The 22,136-nt window shown below is 32.9% G+C and overlaps 2 protein-coding genes across 5 annotated transcripts in view; one reads left to right on the forward strand and one right to left on the reverse strand.

Moving 5' to 3' along the window:
• The window catches only part of LOC123716729 (solute carrier family 12 member 4), a 165,126-nt gene that overhangs the window by 96,855 nt on the left and 46,135 nt on the right, over positions 1-22,136 (reverse strand). The gene's annotated exons all lie outside the window — the stretch shown is intronic.
• On the forward strand, positions 5,654-21,013 carry LOC123716731 (monocarboxylate transporter 9-like). Its single transcript, XM_045672611.1, has 8 exons — positions 5,654-6,216; positions 8,728-8,854; positions 12,878-13,300; positions 13,639-13,978; positions 14,571-14,718; positions 17,501-17,645; positions 17,889-18,080; positions 19,663-21,013. The coding sequence occupies exons 1-8, from the start codon at positions 6,106-6,108 to the stop codon at positions 19,806-19,808; spliced, it is 1,632 nt and encodes a 543-aa protein (XP_045528567.1). The 5' UTR covers positions 5,654-6,105; the 3' UTR covers positions 19,809-21,013.

Genomic DNA, 22,136 nt, shown 5'->3' on the forward strand with positions numbered 1-22,136 from the left:
GTACTAGAATACTTTATTAATAAGAATTATGGTGGGCTATATAAAATCGCCTTACACTCAATATTCGTCGATTGTAATCGTATCGTTTAATAAGTTTTAAAATTCTAACATTTAAGTTTTTCGTTACCGATAAACGCGGTTTCTATGCGGTTATTTAGGGACCCGGCATACTGTCTGAGTTACATGTCGCTTGAGTTACATGAACTAAGGAAACCACCGCACTTAGAGTATTACATTACGTTTCTAATAGAAAGTATCCAACATTTTAAAATATAACGTCAAAATTACACTTAATACAATAACATCATGTAATAAGATATTATATGTACGTGTATAAGAATCTACCTATTGATATTTACGCGTTAAGTGTAGTGGAAATTTTCGCTTTGTAAATAACGATAGTTTGAATTAGCAAAATAAACACAATAAAATAATCTGTATATGGGACTTACCAACATAGATAAACAATACTTCATTAGTAACATATGTAAATGTTTAAAATAAAATGCCCGAATTAACGAATACATAGACCACAAAATATAGGTTTTGTAAAAAATATCATTAAATGTTATGCTTCGCTAAAGAATAAGTGTGGTTTTCATATCAAAATAAATTTATGCCTAAGAGAGCATGTAAGGTCGGTCCAGCAACTGATTTAGGTCCAACAGTGTCGCATGATCCACTGACTTCCAAGTACTGTTCTTCAAGCCGACCAAGGCGGCTATACTAAAGACTGATATGTACGTAGGAGATGTTATTGCAAATGTGTAAGCGTGTGAGTGACACACCAGTGCACTCTCTCATATTTCGATATGCTAAGACATATATCCTGGATGTCCATTGTCCAATACGACGTGACAGCAACCACAGGATCAACAGCTGCACATTCTTATAAGAAACCTATCATACAAACTATAAAGCTTTTCGACACGAGCCTTAATTTTTAATATGCATTAATTCTTTGTCATAAGGGCTTAGAACATTATTAATGAATTTATATCTTGCGACTACTGATAATGTGTAGCATATTTTCAATTTTGTTGTGTTAATTACGTATTTGACTAATAAATCTCCGAGTTTTCGAATAAAATAACTTATCGATAAATTAAGTAATATGATTATTTTAAGATTTTTATACATAAAGCAAATTGTATTTTGAATAAGAACGAGTCGTGCATTACATTTATTTGATCTATAATAGAAATATGCGTGCAATTCCATCATATATATTTTTTCTAATAAAATTAAAGTTGCGTGTATTCTTTTTCTTAGGTCAGTTGGTCACCTATATTTTATGCAGATGTAAAAATCGGCATATTTTTTTAACAATAAATTAAATACAATGAGAAGTATAATAATATTCAAATGTGATTAATTAGCGATTAGGCTATTTGAATGCCGCTTTGTTTTAAAATATATCGTATCGTTAAACTAGACTTATCTAATATTTTGACATTATCATATATATGTTTTTCGATTTTCCTTCTCTTAAATTTTCACTAAAAAGATACATAAATTAAAATCATACTCATTCGTGTAATATTATATTAATATTTACAATATGCAAGGGCGAAAAGATACGTGGGTAACACTGAAAATGTTTGGAACTGGCCAGTTAGAATCATTGCTAATGAAAACGTTTTTTTAATTTCAATTTTAGAACTCTTTGGTAACCTAATGCATTCATTTGTCATTTGTTTTTGTGAATTGGCGACAAATTTAAAACTCTTGTTACACGTGAAAATGAACCTCACGCGAGAAAATGTTTGGTCAATGATTTATTATGATTTTCGTTATGGGCTTACTCAACAATAAAGCTATGATAGGCTGCGTTTAGCATTTTTTAATGAAGCCCAATCTCGTGCTTCTATTTACAATTGGTTTAACGAGTTTAAGCGTGGACGTGGCAATCTCAATGATGATCCGCGTGAGGGACGTCCTTTAACAGCGACTACTAAAGATAACATCAGTGCTGTGCGACGCATAATAGAAGAAGAGAGTGACCTAAAAATACGGGCAAGCCTAGGCATTGGTATGAGTCAAGTGCAAAAAATATTTACACAAACATTTATGCGTTAGGAAGCTTTGTACCAGATGGATTCCCCAGACTTTAACCGACGACCAGAAACACCTTCGCATGGACTCAATGGAAGTTAAACGGCGGTGACTTAAATACTGTATTTGACATCGTCACAGCTGTTGAAAGCTGGATATATTGCTACGAACCCGAAACCAAAAGTCAATCAGCTCAGTGGGTGTTTCCTTTCGAGGATCGGTCAACTAAGGTAAAGGAAGGAAAAAGTCAAGGAGAACAGATGATTGCCTCATTCTTTGGTCGGAAAGGTCATTTCGCGATAGTTGTGCTAGACGATGAAAGGCCAGTTACTACAGACTGGTATGTCAATCGCTGTTTGCCTGTTGTCTTGTAAAAAAATCGACAGTAGCGCCCTCGAAGCAGCATCCTCCTTCACCACGGCAATGCTTCAGCGCACTCCGCAAAACGGACTGTTGAACATTTGACTATGGCAGGTGTCGAGATAATAAGTCATCCGCTATACAGTACTGACCTGGCGTCTGTGACTTTCAATTATTCCCAAGAACTAAAGATAAAATTCGAGGTATTCGCTTAACGAGCCCTGAAGTTGCGGTAAAAGCGTACGAAAATGCCATAGAAAAGACCCCTAAGGAAGAATGGTTCCATCGATTGCGACGATATGTAGAGTAGAACGGAGATTACTTCAAAAAACTATAAAAGTATCGGCAACTTTCTGCATTAAGCCGTTTTTCATTTTCTAAACATTTTCAGTGTTAACTGGGTATCTATTTTTTTATTGGTCATTCAAAAAATTTACCGGTATTGTATGCAGATTGCAATTAAGAGTGTGTAAATTAAAACGTTTAACATGATATACATAAACCGTCATGTCACGGTAACAACAATGCCCAGCACAAAAGAGCATCGAACTTTTATTAACTATTTTAAAAATACCATAACCACTATCGAAAAATTTGTCTTAATAGTTTTGAATTAACATATTCCAATTTTTATATTAACAAAAGGCATAACGGAGCGAATCTTGGCTAGTTTTACGTTTTTATAGTAAGTAATATCGTAGTTTCTTGAATTTATGCAATCGTGCTTTTATGTTATAATCAGACATTTTCCGACACATTTGTGTCCTTTTCAAGGCTAAGTAAGCCAACTACAACAGTCTACATTCTTACTCACGCACTGAGGAGCCCAGCTTCTAATCACCCTGAACCGGAAAGCTACTCCAAGGGGACATTAATGCAATCAAAAAGACAAGGTTTCATTGTGATCTGCACGTCCTAGATGTATTATGTATTTTCTATAACATATTTAATAATAACAGTACTAAATCTGTGTTTATGTAAAACCGTATTGCAACGTAAGTGTTATTTTGTAAATAATTAATATAATTAGTTAGCAACGTCCTGTCACGCAATACAACTTGTAAATTAGTATTTAGCAAATAACAATAATACTCCAGACTGCACTGGCGCCTGGCGAATACTCATTATTTTCTATTAACTCAATAGAATTCTATTTATATACTTTTCCATTAGATTACTCCTAAAACTTACTTAAATATACACTAATGTTGTATTTAGTAATAAAAAAACATAGTTTTTTGTAGTTATACATATACCCTTTGCGGTGTTTGATATAGCTTTTTTTAGGTTTAGACCATTTATGTATTTTCTTTGTAAATAATACATAAATAGTAAAAACCCCACAAAGGCTCATCCTGTTAATAGATGTGGTAATTACTAACGATAAGTAGATGTAATAAAATGAGCTATCTCGTGCCCTTACTCTTTAAACTATCAGGTCGGGGCTAACGTTTTACGACAGGCAAGTTCTTGGACCTCCTAAGATAAATAAAATACACCCGAAGGCTAGACATTATCTAAGCTCGTTTTAAAATAAGCTCGCAAACCTCGTACGAAGTAAATATAAAACAATAAATATAATATAAAGTAATTAAATTTAGTTGTTCATTAGTTTCTCTTAGCGATACAATAATCACAATGATATTCAGTTAAGAGCAAGACATCAAATAATCACGACTCTTGAGGACGACAATCAGGTTGCACCCGTTGCCACTGTTTCTAAATACAAGTGAGAAGCTTAAAAACTCGTATAATTCTAACCATAAATTAATCCATCCATGTATCATAGATAAATTGAACTCAACACGACCAAAATGGGTGAAAATATAAAAAAAGTAACGGTAATTGTAAAAACTTTATTGATTGACGTTGATTTAAATAAATAAAACAATAAACGTACGAGAAAAGGTACGTACACATTATCAATGTACGAAAATGTAGGACAGTTTAACGATATTAAAATGTTTTTGGATCACCGCTAATGTATTACTAAGATTATTATTACTTTACTAAGATTTAATAATTTATGAAGTTAAAAACTCAATCAAAAAGGGTGCATGTGCATTACTTTGTAAAATTAAAACTTTATAAAAATGCACTCACGTAGATTGAGCGTGCCGTGACAACGAAGGGTGTGGAATGAGAACATAAAGTAATTTCCAATTCCCCATCTATACCAAAATATATCTATAAGTCATAATCATAATTTTTTTTAAATTGGCCATATCTGACACTTAAAATCTAGTTCAAAAAATTCTAATTTTGAATAGTATCTAATCAGAGTAGCCAACATTATAAGACAACACAAAACATAAGTTTATAAAAACATATAATATATAATAGATCATCATGATTAAAGTACTTCGTATGTTTTGATTTCGTCAATATTGAAATCTTACCTATAAAATATAATATCTTTATACTAATAAAATTAGGTTTAGGTGTTTTATTATGTTAAAGTAATGTTTTCTTCTTCAATGTAGACTGGGTTTTCCACCAAGATAACAGATTAATAAGACGAGTAAAGTATAATGATAAATCTAGTACTTTGATTATGAGCTACGAACTAGACGTAATTTTAACCAAATACAAATAAATCCAATTACATAAACAACTATCATTTATTAAGATAATTTTACAGCGGAGGTTGATCAAAAAATCCCATTATTTAGCATAAATTATAACTTTAGGACATTACGACTCACACAATAACGATTCTTATATGAGTTGACAAATGGTATATTGAACCTTATTTTCCGACCATGAAAAGAACCTTATACTTGTTTATATAATAAATTACTTATTAATTTAAAAGTACCTAATTAAGTACGCAATTAAAATTAACGAATTTAAAACAATGGGTGACCCTAAACAACGCATATGCCTACGTTGGAGATAATAAAAATGAAAAAAAAAATAACTATAATAATTAACTGTGTCTGTATATTTAATTTTACACTACTAAAGTCAACAGTAGACGCGTTTGCATGCTAAAGCAAGAAAACCGTGTATTTCACAATGTTCCTAAATCTACTGAAGTGTATCGTACAATCGAATATCCAAGTCGGCACTTATTAGTGTAAAAATATTGGTCAGTGTAACGAACTAAGTGACTGCACATGTTTGTATTATACGTGATCTCCGAGAAACAAGGAAAAACAAGAAAATGTACGCTTAGGCGCATTTCGCGAGTGGCTATATTTTAATACGTGTCCGTTACTGTCTATACTGTACTTCGTTACGTGCTCGCATGTAAATCGGAGACTTCGATCAAGGTACCGTCCCCTTCAATCGCGTAACTGAAAGTGAACAATGTCCATTCACAAAACGCTAAGTAGATCATCAAAAACCGCAACATTCATCTCGGCGGAAACACCCCACTCGAGACAAAACATAAAATTTCGACCACCGAGTGACAGATTTTTAATGGCCATTCAATCGTAAGGTTGTCGTGAGAAATCAACTATCGACGCATCGCGATTTAATCAAACCACTGCATGTTTGTTGATTTAAGTTTGGAAAATCCGTAGATTCTGTTTACGATATAAATGTAATCATTTAAGCCTTAAGCAATTTGTTTATGTACATTGTAATTATAGAGGTTTTAAGACCTCCACAGGCTTGTTATAAAAAGACAAGTTAGTATATTTTGTGGTTAATTAGTAGGGCTGTGAGTATTGAATTGTTAACATGTGTGAAGCCAGGAGGTCAGAAAGTTGTGATAGTGAGAAGAAATATGATTTGGTGCCACCAGAAGGCGGCTGGGGCTATGCAATTTGTATTGGGCTTTCTGTTATATTTGTAAGTACTATTTTGTGTAAAAAACACATATATTTTTAATAATTTAATTTAACATTTTTATAATTAAATGTGTTCACGTAAGTAATCAATAATTTCTTTTTCTTTCGCCACTAGGAGTATATATAAAACATTGCATGGCATTTACTTATTTATAAATAATATTCCTTTCCTATATACATTAATTTAAACATGCAAAAGTTAAGAAATTTAAATATAAAAAAATGTTGTATTTGTTTAGGTATACTAAAATAATTACAATATAGGAAAATTTATTGTTTATACATAATGCACGAAATATGATACAGTAGGCCTATAATTATATATAACTCAGCGTTAAAACGACATTGTTTTTAAATATGCTTGAGTTGTAATAATTTGTTTAAATTGGTCTAAATTGTTTTACTTGTTAAGTTAATTTTTTTCACTTGGAAGAAGATTTGCTAAACTAACATGAACATGTACACAATTTAGAGCATAAAACCTACACTTATCACATTGAATTATTACGGAACTAGCTTACGTGTTATTAGAACAAAATTAAGTTAATCGAAGTTCATAGCCGGCCTAGTAATGAAAAAAAAATGTTGATATCAATGAATTTTGATTATATAACAGTGCGAAAATACGTTATAAGAAACGACCTTTCTACACGATTTTAATATATGACTACTTTGCTTTATTGATAAAATATATTAGAATGTATCTTATAATGGTAGGCAGGTGGTAAAATCTTGTTTCTCTAATTCTTGTTTTAGATTATTACTTTAATTAAAAAAAAAGTATTTGCTTAATCATTATAATTATATTGTATTGGATTATGTGGATATAAACGCGAGTATAAACTTATTTCTAAGTAAGGAAATAAAAACATCGATATTTTATGGTACAAAGAAACTAAAACATCTAACAAAACTATATAAGAGATCACGGATTGTAATATTTCTATGAGTTATCAATGATATTCTATAATATTATTTTTATATTGTAAAATATTTTTAAAAGTTATTGTTGAACAAAATTTTGTTTTAGATTCAACATTTATATTAAATCTATTGATTCATTTTGTTTTAAGTTTTAATTCTTGATGAGATGATCTTTAAATTTATCCTAACATTATTCCTTTATCTCGGGTAATAAACTTTGCCCAAGCAAGTATCGCTCCAAATAGAAAGATGGAAGGTTTAGAATAATATTATCAAAATTTAAGATTTTCATGTTAATTATCAATAAATAAAATGCATCTAGTAATCTAGATAGCGATTGAGATGTAAATTATTGGACTGTTATAACTTTGTATATGTATATAATGTAATTCACTGCGTGTATCGTTCGATATTAATTTTGAACGACACTCCCAATCAATGATTTTACAGATTGAACTGACCTGAATATATATTCTAATTGATAAAAGGGCCTGGGATTAGAGCTAAACAGGCTGCTTCTAATTAATGTGCGATATTTGTTTTAAAATAAGTGTTGTTTGCCATAGTCATTTTGTATGATGAATTCGCTATTCTAACTCTTGTAATGAGAGATTTTTACGCCGTCTTTTTCTCTCGGCCTTCTGTCTACCGATTCAAATTTAATAAGTGATACCTGTATCTTATATCCCATAATAAACAATGTTTTTAATAAAATCGGATGGTAAGAAAAATGTATCATTAACATGATAAATAAATAATAACCATGTATGCAGAATCAAATAAACGTTATACGTGGTTAGGTGATATCATTAGAAATATATTTCCATAAAGATTTTTTATTATCTTGTAAATTATAAATTGCGTATTGTTTGAAGTTTTTTTAATGTATATTTCATTTGTTGGGTTTAATTTTAATCATCCCAGTATTTTTACAAATAGCAATATTACCGCATAATATCTAAAGCATTCCGATTTTAATATCGAATTTTCGAACTATACAATACAATACAACTATTGTATATTCACAAATTTGCTACAACACGTTTAAAAAAATTACTTTTAAAATTTTAAAAATGGTTCTTTAGAATCGGTATTCAGAATAGTGCAGCTGCTGCGGTGTGGCTTTGTGTGGTAATATGAAATAATTCGTAACAAGTTGAATTGTTACACATGAAAATTAGGTTCCACATCAAGTGTTTAATTGGAATAATCAATTATTCATTTCGCGTTGAGTATTTATGACTAGAGCTAATTGAAGTAATTGCAAGAATTAAAATAATTAAACGTTTAAATCCTTTTGAAAACCTGATATTGATCATGTTTTTGCGCGTTAGTTAAAATTAATTCAGGAGATATTTTTCAAGGTTATTTCTGTGTAAATTTTCTTTGGTCTCCATTGCACTGGAATTTGTAATATTTGATCCAAAATCCTGGCACAACCCACCCGACTTCCTCTAATAAACGCCTATGTTAGAAGATCCTAATATTAATGCACAATTATTTAGTTTATTTTAAAAGTGTTGTACTTGGTTATACAAAAGACGATTAAGCAAGCAATTTAAAAATGTTTTATGATATTTTGTTTCAGATAGCTGGTACAGCTCATCAGCCAGTGTTCGGGTTCATATACAATGATTTTTTAGACGACTTAGGCGTTGGAACCGGAGCTGTCACTGTGGTATATGGAGTGTTTCAAGTTACACTCGCTATAGCTGGTAAGCACGTTATTTAAATAATTATGTTAATATAACATTTCTTTAATGTGTATAAATACAGTTTATTATATAACACATAATATGAGTGCTTTTAAATTTTTGAAAGACTGAGATTACAGACTGCCACACCATTGACGAATTACGTTTGTCTTTAAATGTTGATGTCATATATTAACGCCATCTATAGTGGCAACTTGTTATTTGTAATATTATATATATAATACAGTGATATTTGTTTCATTGGAAATAAATACAAAGAAATAGAAGGGGTTTAACAATAGGTGTTACGTGTTCAAAGTAAAGTAAAACGGTGTAATTATAATTAATTTCATGAAGGGGTTTAATGATTCATACATTCATTTTGGCGTCGGGACCTGACGACCCCATCGCCCACTGGTGAAATAACCTGTGACAGAGGTTATTTCACCAGCGCAATCAGTCAATCCCTTCCTAGTGGGAGTGCCATGCTGTTGCCTCCTGGCTTCAGCCAAACGGGCAGGCACGACCGGGGCAGTACCACTGTCTTTCAGAAAACCGGCGTACCGTGATACAAAAGGTTCGCCTTCTTATACTCGCGTTTCGTGCGGTGAGAAAGATTCCCGGAGCCCATCCCCCCCCCTCTACAAGAAATATGAAGGTGCAGAAGAAACAGAATCTACCCCAGGGGGGTACCACACGCGCTTGCGGTGGAGAATCCCCCTCTGGGCGTCCACCACCGGGACACTCAGCACCCGGTGGTGGGCGCACAGGCTGCCCTTCGTATTCTGAGGGGGGGGGGGCAATTCTGCACTCTTTAAAAAAAAAATTATTATCGGTCTCGGGGCAAACGGAGCAATCCAACAAAGGCACCCCCATCCACACTCACCGTGGACTTCACAAATATTAGGGGGCTCAACTCCAACATCCACGCTGTCCACTATCATTTAGAGACTGCGAAGCCGGCCTTGCTCTTTCTTACCGAGACTCAGATTTCCTCCCCGGCTGATACTTCTTACCTCTCCTACCCGGGGTACAAATTGGAACATTCATTTGTGCCGCGGGCTGGAGTTTGCGCGTACGTCCGAGAGGATATTTGTTCTCGTCGCCTCGGGACGCTTGAAGGTAGGGACCTATCTAACCTCTGGCTGCGCGTAGACTGCGATGACCATCCGCGATTCTACGCATGCCTGTATAGGTCCCATAGCGGAAATACCGAAACTGACCGACTCATTGAGCACATCCAAATGGCTACAGATTCCCTGCTCGAAAGGATTCCTACCACTGAAATCGTGATACTTGGCGAAACCACCGATCACGCGGGAAGATCCTTTCACGACTTTGCTTTAGCCTACGACTTGACGCAAATGGTCCCTGCGATTACGCGAATACCAGATGTGGATGGTCATAAACCTTCTTTGTTGGACCTTCTGCTGACTTCACATCCGGAGACCTACCAAGTCTCTGTTGATCCGCCATTGGGTTCATCAGATCATTGCGTGGTACGGAGCATTGTGCCGCTCACGCGCCCTTTACGGCCTAGCTTTGCGGGTTGTCGCCGTGTGTGGCACTATAAGTCGGCGGATTGGGACGGGATGCGGTCTTTTTTTGCGTCCTACCCTTGGGGGCCCATTTGCTTTTCGTTGAGTACTCCGGATGCCGCCGATGCGGTGTGATACTACGATGCCTGAAGTTACATTCCGGCAACGTGCTATCCGTAAACATTTATTTTCCCTGGACATCCATAAGTCGAGCGGGCCTGATGGCATCCCCCCAATTGTGCTGCGTACTTGTGCTCCTGAGTTGGCTCCGGTCCTAACGCGCCTTTTCCGGTACCTGTACTCCCTCAACACTGTTCCGAAGTGCTGGAAGACAGCTTTGATACATAATAAACATACTAAAAAAGGCGATCGCTCTGATCCGTCCAACTATCGCCCAATCGCAATAACCTCCTTGTTCTCCAAAATAATGGAAACCATTATTAACGGCCAGCTCTTGAGGTATCTAGAGGGCAGCCAGCTGATTAGCGATCAGTACGGCTTTCGTCGTGGTCGCTCAGCTGGTGACCTCCTTGTATACCTTACACATAGGTGGGCAGAGGCAATTGAGTCCAAGGGGGAGGCGCTGACGGTAAGTTTGGACATAGCGAAAGCCTTCGATCGGGTGTGGCATAGAGCACTGCTCTCGAAGCTTCCAGCCTATGGGCTCCCCGAGAAATTATGCAACTGGATTTCCAGCTTTCTCGCTGATCGGAGCATTAAGGTCGTCATCGACGGAGCATGCTCCGACCTTAAACCCGTCAATGCTGGTGTCTCACAAGGCTGTGTCCTATCCCCGACCCTGTTTATTCTGCATATTAATGATATGTTGCAACTTAGCAACCTTCATTGCTATGCGGACGACAGCACTGGGGATACTTTTTACACGGGCCGGGCAGGTATTTCTCGGGCTGTTGTTGATGAGTGCCGGAACAAACTTGTGTCTGAAGTCGAAACTCTTTTACGTCGAGTCTCGGACTGGGGTAGACTAAATCTAGTCCAATTTAACCCCAAGAAGACACAAGTATGCGCGTTTTCCGCTAAAAAAACTCCCTTTGTCGCTACTCCCCTCTTTGAAGGCACTCTCCTTAAAGCCTCAGCTAACATCGGAATATTGGGCGTTGACATATCAAATAACGTCCAGTTTCGCGGTCATTTGGAAGGGAAGGCTAAATTAGCCTCCAAAAAGCTTGGTGTGCTCAGCAAGGCGAGACTGTAATTCACTTCGGGCCACCGCTTGCAACTCTATAAAGCGCAAATTCGGCCCCACATGGAATACTGTTCTCACCTCTGGGCGGGAGCTCCCCAGTACCAGCTCCTTCCATTAGACCGTATTCAACGAAAGAGCGGTTTGAATCGTCAACGACCAATCACTTTCCGTGCGGCTTGATCCCTTGGCGTTGCGTAGAGATGTTGGGTCCCTCTGCATCTTCTACCGCATTTACCATGGGGAGTCTTCAGAAGAGTTGTTCGGTCTAATACCCGCAGCTGAGTTTCATTATCGGACGTCAAGGCAAAATACAAAATACCATCCGTATCACCTCGACGTCCGTCGTTCCACAACTGAGCGTTTTCTAAGGCAGTTTTTGCCGCGTGCAGTTTTTAGTGGTGGTGCCACTATGTGGAACCAGCTGCCCAGTGAAGTATTTCCGAACCAATTCGACTTAGGGTCCTTCAAGAAAAGAGCGTACCAACTCTTGAAAGGCCGGCAACGCACTTGCGAGCCTTCTGGCAATGTGAGTGTCCATGGGCGGCGGTATCGCTTCACATCAGGTGAGCCTCTTGCCCGTTTGCCTGCTATTACATAAAAAAAAAACGTATTACAAACACTTATTAATCACGAGTATATTGATCAATAAATAAGTAATCACAAACGATAGAAATATCAATAAATAATGATGAAAAATCATTTTTTTTGGTTATATATTCTTATTTTTACAATAATATTATAAAGAAGAAAGATTTCTTGCATTACTCCAAAACCTCTGGAAATATTTGAAAAGTTATTTCGCCAATAGACTCTTCAGAATATGTAGAAACATTGACAGACCTTTATACGTATACCACGTATGAAAACTTCGACAATGTAGGTGTGAAAAAACACCAATAATTTTTTTACAAAATTTTCAATGTTAATCTCAGTACGAATGAATATAAACTTAATGAAAGTTGTATTCTTCATATAAATAAATTAACGAATTTTAATTCGGTCAATTCAATTGTTTTTCTATTGTTAAGGCGTTGATGTCATAGTTATGTTTAACATTATAATAAAAACTGTAAATTTGTATTTTTTTCCGATGCATTCATTGTCTTATAGAGATGTGATAATTCAGTTTTTATATGGGTAAACAGTTTAATTGTTTTCACACGACGGATTATATAAAAATCTTGACAATTACCGGAATACGTACATCGGGATAAATACTAATTAATTTTTAAAGTTTTAATTTAAATTTTGTATTTATTTTATAATGTATTATAATTATTATCTTTCATTGTTTTGCAGGGTTTTCAGCTAATATAGCGCTTAAAAAATTATCATTAAGACAAGTTGGACTGATTGGAGCATTTATATACACTTTAGCATCATTCCTAGCAATATTTGTGGTTTCCACAACTCAATTAATTATAACAAATGGATTCCTTCAAGGTCTTGGCATGGGCCTGCTCATACCGGTAGCATATACTAGCTTTAACAGTTACTTTACAAGGAAAAAAGTTCTGTATTTAAGTCTCTGCAAGGCTTCAATTGGATTTATAACAATGTTGTATCCACTATTTATGAAAATGACTATAACGGAATATGGATTTCGAGGCACGTTAGCCATATTATGCGCGATATCGGCGCACAGTATTTTAGGAGCTTTAGTGATGCAACCGGTACAATGGCATATGGTTAAACAGACTAAGTCTTGTGAACAAATTGTTTGTAAGTATCAATATTATACAATAAACGTGGAATCTAAAAATCAGGATTTGAATCTAACGACATGCCGCTGTTTTACAATATAAAAACATATTATTTCATTTTAATTATTTTATCAATTATCAATAAAAATTTCACTTCTTTTATTTTAAGCATATAATGTAATATTATAATCAGTAAACCTATATCTAACTATAAGAACTATAGGTATGTATAGATAATAGAACATAATTTCATAACTTACATTAAATTGAATACATTGCGCAACATATTATATATCTCGCTTTATATTTTTTTAACTATATAAATGACTAAATTTAAAATTTAAATTTGGTTTTTAGTGATTCCACCAACGCCTGCCATCGAAAACGACAAAGACTTTGACTTCACAAAAAATGTTAATGAGAGCGAAGATAGCAGATCAGTTGAGAATTTATACATAAAACGAGACTTAGAAGACAAAGGATCGGGTCTCCTTTTTATCCCAAAATTAACCAACTCAAGGAGATTAAGCATTCCAGTTGTTTTGATACCTACAGATTGCAAGACTGATTCCAAATTTAAATCTAGTGACAATGTATATTTAGAGAACTTATATAAAGCTGCGTCGGTATCGAGTCTAGGCAATTTTGGTAATCTAGTGGAACCTATGCCTATTATTAAAAACAAGGAGGGAAAATGGTAAATATTTTACAATTACAATTCTATTTTAAACTTTAATCGTTTGTATGGTTTTATTTTAAGATAAACGAAAATACGAAGGAACATACCACTCGCAGATAGGAAATTTATAAAAAATAAAAATTTACAACATATACACTTTCCAAGCATCGCAGTTATTACAGCTTAGTATTAATTCAACGTGTAATTCATATTATTTAACAAGGTGTCATTGTATTAAGATATTTAAAAAAATATTGTTTGTTAAGAAAGTCAAAGTAGGTATGTAACATAATTATAATATATTTTACGAGGCAAGAATGAACTTGAAAACTTGACCGAATCGAAAAATTATTTAACCATCAGAATGCTACTTTGACTTTGAGTAACAAAGTCTATATATTTTCCTAAAGTATTAAAAAAAATGTCGTACGAAGTCGTACGAAGGGACTGGCCGCTAGTATTGACTATAAACATTAAATTGTAGAACATAGTAATAATTTTTGAATTTAATTTCATAAAATTGGTTATAAAGGCTACGTTGGAAAGGTCATCACGCTTCATTAATGTTTTCTTGTATATGAGAATTTACATTGTAACGTTTTTGTTTTAGGCAGACAGTTGCTGAATTTCTAGATCTGACACTTCTCAAAGATCTTATATTTGATAACATTGTATTTGGAATGGCACTCGCATTCTTTGCTGACTTAACATTTTTTACATTAGAACCACTTTTTTTGGATAAAAACAGTCTGTCTAAGGTAAGCTAATAAAAAAAATATCACCTACACATATTAATTGTTATATGTTAATATTGATACATATTTATAGTAGTAGTAATAATTTATAATATTGTGTATTTGATGGTGAATAAGAATTTTTTTCGTCCACCTATTTAAATTCGGTAACATTTTTACAAGTTATTAACAAACCGCGAGTTGCAAAATATTATGTAATACGTTTCATAATATTTTGTAACCATAATAGAAATATGTTCCACGTTAATCGACCGTTAAGTATTAATTAAATAGGTACTTACTCATACGTAAATAAAATCAATGGTGCTTTTATATGTCTGGGCCTCAGATATATCTGTATCCGTTTCATGATCATTTGTAAATTGAATAAGCAAGTCGACTTTTTTGTGTCTAAGGCAAGTCGGTTTCCTCATGATGTTTACCTTCACCGTTCGACCTAATGTTAAATGCGCACATAGAAAGAAAATCCATTGGTGCACAGCTGGGGGTCGAACCTACGACTTCAGGGATTAGCCTCACACGCTGAAGCCCCTAGGCCAACACTGCTCTATTCTCCTTATCTTTATTTTTTACTTACTCATACGTATATTTGTATCACTTTTATTTTGATTCAATAATCGGATTTTGTGAATGGTATACACAAGGCCCTATAAGATTTTTAAGTGTCCGAAACTGGTTTATGGTTATACAATCGTACGTAAACTAAAAATAGCAAAAATTATCCGTTATATTATGTATGCTATATGATCTTTTAGTAGACCAATACTTGGATGTTTTATGTTTAAATTAATTTATAAATTCTCAGTAAATCGATGATATAAATATGAATACCAGTCTAAAGTAGAAGTTTTTAGAAAATATATATATTCCTTTATTTATGCGAAACATCGGAAAAATTTAAATTTAAAATTATGTAAATAATTATAAGTTTATAATAATAATACATAGCTTCAATCCGTTTAAAAAGTGTTTTCTTACAATAAATATAGTTAAATATCGAAGTATCATAAATTTAACGTACAGAGTTTTTAGCTCGAAGCACGTGCAACACCGTAAGTTCATACGAACGTTTCTTGTTTTGAAGCTGGTATAATCCGGTACAATCAACTTTTGAAACTGTAAATAGTTTTTGTTGCATTTTATGCCAATTATTTTGGAGAGCTATGTGGTTATTTTAAAACCAGACATATAAACATAAAACAAACTTTCTAGTAGAAAAAACTTCGCTTTTAATTATGTAGTCTGTATGAAGTGAATAAATACTTTTTCCGGTCGTGTTTTTATAAAAAAACCACAAAGCCAAGGATATTGTATCTATGTGATTTATGCTTCCAAACACTTGTGCAGAATTTCGTAAGTCTGTGTATGTTTGTCCACAGATATTTCAGAAACTACTTCATATTGGGATGTTCATACATTGGTTTATTTCTGGTTGTAATGTTCCCTAAGAATTTGATTGCACGTATTTCTAGAGGGAATGTATATAAGATAATAAAATCTAAATGATCGTAAGCATTTACTATGATTAAATTAAATAAACACTGAAAAAGAACTAAAATTATTCAAGAAAATTAAAACGTAAAAGTCTGGTTTTCGTATGACTACTTATATATATGTATTATAATAACTTATAATAATATATATAGCTAGACACGTCCAATTGGTTCCAAAATATTGCGTAACATTTACTTTTCAATGAGTAATGACCACGAATGTATAACCAGTATGTGATTAACATAGGAGCCAGTTACAACTAGATATTTCATTTCTATAGACGATTGCTTTTTATCGCAAAAATTAGTAATGCAAAATAGTTAAAACTAGACTTAAAAGACACAAATTTGACATAATATTTTCAAGATTTTTATTACTCTTTTTATCTTTAGTCAACTTTTAATGGGATATGTCGTTTATTCATGACAAGATAAGACTTATCAGTTTTCTTTAGATTTATCGGTAAAAACTTTTGAACAGTCATATTTTTTGTAAAATATTGTACTGTATTGTACGTTAAATCGTGCTGACATTGTATTCACTGACGTCAAATTATGTAAAATACAATAGCTTTCCTTGTCCTGACCTTATTCAAACCAATAACTCAATAATAACGATAGCTTTCGAATAAAATAATTAAAAACATTTCAATACAAATTAAATTTTACCTTTTTATGCAATAATATCAAGGATATCTTGAATTGAAAACAGTTAAAAATACAGTTGTGTTGATTATAATCTCTGTTATTGGATGTTGAAGCAATATTGTACTTTTAATTGGATAAATGTTAATGAAAAAAATGTATATGGTACATTTAAAAATTAAAATAAATATCATTTTTTCTTCATGTTGTCTTGTCCCCTTTGCTCTTTAAACCTAAATAGATCATCTCACATTTGTCTCTCTCTGACCACGACTTTTGTAAAGCTTTTGACACTTCAATTTGTGTAAATGTAATAAATTCGGGATTATATCCGCTAAAGAAATGATATTCATATAAAGATGATTTATCATCATCATCTTATCAATTATATAAATAAAAAAATATTGATGATATTTGTTTACCGTATAATAATTATTACATTCTCATACTCTGTCGAAAGCAAATAACTAAGATTATTTATTTAAAAGCAACTATTGATTTATTTGCTTTGTAAAACTAGAATTTCACAGCGTGATACACAGAATAATGCAACAATGTCGACAATTAAGCTGTTAGAATATACTTTGTTGATGTCCCAGAACCTATTCATATCTCATGCTCATCGTTTAATATTTCCTTGTCTACAGACAGAAATAGCAAATATTATTGCAGTGGGAGGTGCTACTGATATGATGGCCAGGTTGCTCCTCGGGGTATCAGGACAATTCTTTAGAATGAATAGTCGATATATGTTCTATTCTGGTGCTTTATTCTCAGCTTTATTTAGGCTAGGTAAGTTCTTATAAGTTACCATTAAACAATTCGTGGAATAAAAAAATATATAAATTTAATTAAACTAAAAGTTATTCAACATCTAGTTTTCTAACATTGCAAAAAGTTAAAAACCTTCAAATTTACTTTATATCAAACTGTTGCTTTCTAGTCTTAAGTGATTTTTTTGAGTTCTATTCTAATTCTAGCAACAAAACAATATTATAATTATTAATTCTTTCCTCTCTAATTTGGTTCCCTTAGTTCTAGTCAACTATACAACATATACTCCGCTGTTAATATTAACTGGAATATTGGGTGCACTGCGGTCACTGGTTCACATAGCTCAACCAATAGTTATGGCAGAGCACGTCCCCATCGAGCGGTATCCTCCGGCATATGGACTATACATGTTACTGGCTGGAGGTATCAGCTTGAGCGTCGGACCAATGATTGGTATGTTTCTAGTTTAAGTCAGCATGTTTTTGGTTGATTTGGTTGGTCAGATGAACTCTGAATATGAAGGACCGGAGATAGGTTCGATTCCCGGAAAAATAAAGTTACAGCGCCCCTTTAACTGAAACAGTCGAACAGCCCGGGTATGGTTCATGATATATAGTGAAGTAGTTTCCTTGTGCAGACATAGAGCTTAAACGTTAAACGTTTTGATTGCAAAACATAAATATCATTTCTGAAATAAAAATAACTTTCATAGAAGCATAGAGTATATTTTATAATAAATGACGCAGACCCATTAACGGAGTATAGGTTATAAAATTAGTATTTCCTTTCTTGGCCGTGACGGTTTGCTTACAAAGTAACGAGAAAAACATCTTAGATAAGGCTGAGGGTCGATGGAAGGTAAGCTTGTTTTAAAGGTCTGTCGCAGCAAAACAACTGACTACCTTCATGTTAACTTAAAAATCGGCGTCCTAATAGCTATAAATCTGCATTATATTGTAAACAAAATACGCATAGTTTGTTTAAAATGTTACCTAATTTTATCTCGAATACTTCTATTATTTAGTATCAGTTTATAAATTACTTTAAAATCAGTGATGCCTTCACGATAAATATTTTTACAGTAGCATTAGACATAAAATTGTGGTTAGTGTTTACGGAAGCAACCTATTAGATTTTTCAATATAATATTTTAAGAACGTAATTCAAGACAATTTAAATTCACGAATGGTTCAAATTATATGGAAGCCTTATATTACAATGGTTTATGTTTGAGGTCAGCAAAACCCATGGCACTTGGCTACATGTGAGGAACGAAACCTAATTTATACGTCATGATGGAGTACAAAGGTTAGGAAGTAGTTAAGTGAGTCTTAAATGTATTATTGTAAACCGTAACAAAAGAAAAACTTTCGCCTCTATAATATAATTTACGATATCGACAGTAGCCAAACCCCCTAAGTTGATAAAATACCTACTTAATAGCTAATATTATTTTAGGGAAACTTTCAAAGCGTTGCGAAAGTTCGAAACGTTTCATGAAGTTCTTTTTTAATATTTGAAGGATCCTACTTTGAAATGAGCTCCGATAATCATAAACACGAAAAATACTTCGATACTTTCGTCGCGCATGCTTCAAATTTTAATTAGTTTAAAAATTCTTCAAAACTTTATTTCAAAAAGTGAACTCAGATCTTTTTGATTTTTAACCACATGTTTATCAGTAACTAAATTAGGCTCTCTTTGTTGTAAGCGCGCTAAATATTAAAATGTAACATTAGACAACTTATTTCACTAAACTAGATGTACAAAGTAGTGCCCACAAAGTGCTGTACATACTACAAACTAGTGCTACAAATACTTTTTACCGCAAACTCGTACAGATTACTCGTTTCATAATGAAACTAAGACCTAAAGCTATTTTGAATTTAAACATCATACCGTTAAATGATACAATTTCTCATTCGATTATTATCTTGTAATAATAGTTGATAAATTATACTAATCGAGCCTACTCTCAAACCACAACCGCAAGTCAGTATTTCAAATATCGAATATCCTAACTTTTCCTTTCTAGGTTTTATCCGAGATTATACCGGGAGCTATCGAGTTGCCTTCATTATGTTAGCGATATGCAACTTTTGCTGTGTCGTGCCATGGACTGTTGAAGGTGTGATGCGGTTTTTGAAGAGAAGAAAAACATTACAAGCGACTAATCGGTAGTACGTCTGAACTCTATCTAGAACTTTTTGTTGTTCCTACGTGTTATGTTACGTATTGAGGGATACGTTTACTACTGGGAGATTTAGGTTCTAAATCATTACTGGAACATTAGTAGTACAATTATTATGATAAGTTCAATTATCAGTACCACACACAAGCTGCGATTTATAGATGTAAATTACTATTTTAATTTCGACCATGCACTTGTAAGATCGTGTTTGGCTTTTAATAGAGGATTCATTGATCTTCATCATATGCTGATATACTATATTGTCTCAATACTGAATTCCCTAGCTAATTGATGACAAATTATTGTATTAATATGACATCAGTTACTGGCGAACTGTAAATATAATCCTTATAGAATGCATGCGCCTGATAAATATTATGTTTTAAAAAGTGAGAAAACGTAATATTGCTCTTCATAATGAATAAAAAATCACATGTAAGTACTTAAAATCCCGTGTAATAATATAAATTAAAGGTAACCAAAAGAATTCTATTTTTTACAAAAGGTATAAATATTAGGATAATTTATAAAATTTAAACATCGATTAATGATTGTATGGTCATTACGATGCTGTATTTTTATTATTGAGATATTAAAATTAACCAACAGTTAATTTTTAAAATTGGCAAACATTGTAAATAATCCGAAAATTACATATTACGCCACTTGTAGAATCTTATATAAAATGCATTTACAATTTGTTATCTCGCATAACTCTCATGTTTGCCTTTGTTCGTTTACTCTTTTATAATTTATTGTCTATTTTTATAATTTATATTTATGCCACTCGTAACAAAATAACTAGAAATAAACATTGGAAACTTAATATACATAAAGGATTAAAATAATGTTTAGATTTCCTATTATGTAATGAGTTTATTTTTGTACAACATTGCCAAAAATCAATGGACGCGTATAATATGTGTATACACTACTGAACAACGTACGCGTAATATATATATATATATATATATATATATATATATACAAAACGGAACACTTGCTATTAATATGATAACCAAATTAAAATATCTTACTTTCACGTTATGTACTTTTGCGATGTTCTAATATTTTAATCAAGAATACGACTTAAAAAACGCTACATTTACCTATGGAACTTAATATATGAATAATTCATTTTAAATAAAAATTCTTTTAATACCACTTAGTATGTATAATTCAGTAATTTATATAAACTATACTAGTGTTTGGTAGATAAGAACTATAATATTATAAATGTGATTTTTAATTGTACATATACATCAAAATACATATCATTTTATAATACTCACGGTCCACTGAGTATTATCGGTACAATATTAGCATAGAAAGACAAAACGCTTTAAATTGTTTTTAAGTTTTATACTATATATTATTAAATGTAATAAAGATTTTTAATAAACTATGTTTCATTTATACAAAATCCACAAAATACATCTCAACGGAAAACCACTGCAATATGTCGTCAATGTTATTTGGGGAAACAAATTTAGTTTCAAGACAGAAATATACATAAAAAGGTTGTTGGACGCATAGCAATGGGTTGCAATGAATGTAATAAAAAAAAATATTGTTTCAATCTCCATACATTCAAACAAAATAGTAACTGAGATCTGCTTTCTTTTCACCTTGGCGTATGGATGTCAAACGTGGACATAACGTACGCTCAAGAGCATGATCTATCTCTCTGAAATCTAAACTAGCAACGTGGCAAATATCGATGGAGAGAAGCCTACTTATTTCATAAAAGTGCATAAGGTCAGAAGATACTAGATAAGGCAGAAAACAAAAATGCACTTGGAGTAAAATAGTCTCGGGCAGGCCAAGTAACACGATATTCAGACAACAGACGTATAAAGTAACGAAATGGCCCTGCCATGTAAACCAAAAAAAAGCTGGTCAAACGATATCATAGCTGAAGCGAGTAAGAAATTTATGAAAGTGTCGAAAAATAAAGATAAATGGCATAAGCTGGAGGAGGCCTACAGCTTTTTAAAACCAGGTGCTCAGCATAAAATTGCCGAGTACCGAGAAACGACTTAACGACTTAAATCAAATACTTTGTATCTAACAAAGTACACATTTACAATTAATATTCCTAGGTCTCTAAATCATAATCTTTTATTAAAGTGTGTCTATTTTTTTATTTAAACAAGTTCTGAGAAGTTGTTTTTCTTCTTCAGGAATTTCTCTTCCTTTAAATTATTCTTTATATTTAAATGCAGACAAAGTAAGTCAAAGTTTGTTAAGCTCGTTTGTTTAGCACCTGAAAAATTATTAATCATAGTTGGAAACATTTTTTTGATACAGGGACGATA

Source organism: Pieris brassicae, chromosome 11 (assembly GCF_905147105.1).
Source record: "Pieris brassicae chromosome 11, ilPieBrab1.1, whole genome shotgun sequence".
NCBI classification, from domain to species: domain Eukaryota; kingdom Metazoa; phylum Arthropoda; class Insecta; order Lepidoptera; family Pieridae; genus Pieris; species Pieris brassicae.

Coding starts and splice junctions, on each gene's coding strand:
- LOC123716731 (XM_045672611.1), top strand. CDS start 6,106: ATGTGTGAAGCCAGGAGGTCAGAAAGTTGTGATAGTGAGAAGAAATAT. Junction 6,217..8,727: donor TTGGGCTTTCTGTTATATTT/GTAAGTACTATT, acceptor ATTTTGTTTCAG/ATAGCTGGTACAGCTCATCA. Junction 13,979..14,570: donor AAAAACAAGGAGGGAAAATG/GTAAATATTTTA, acceptor TTTTTGTTTTAG/GCAGACAGTTGCTGAATTTC.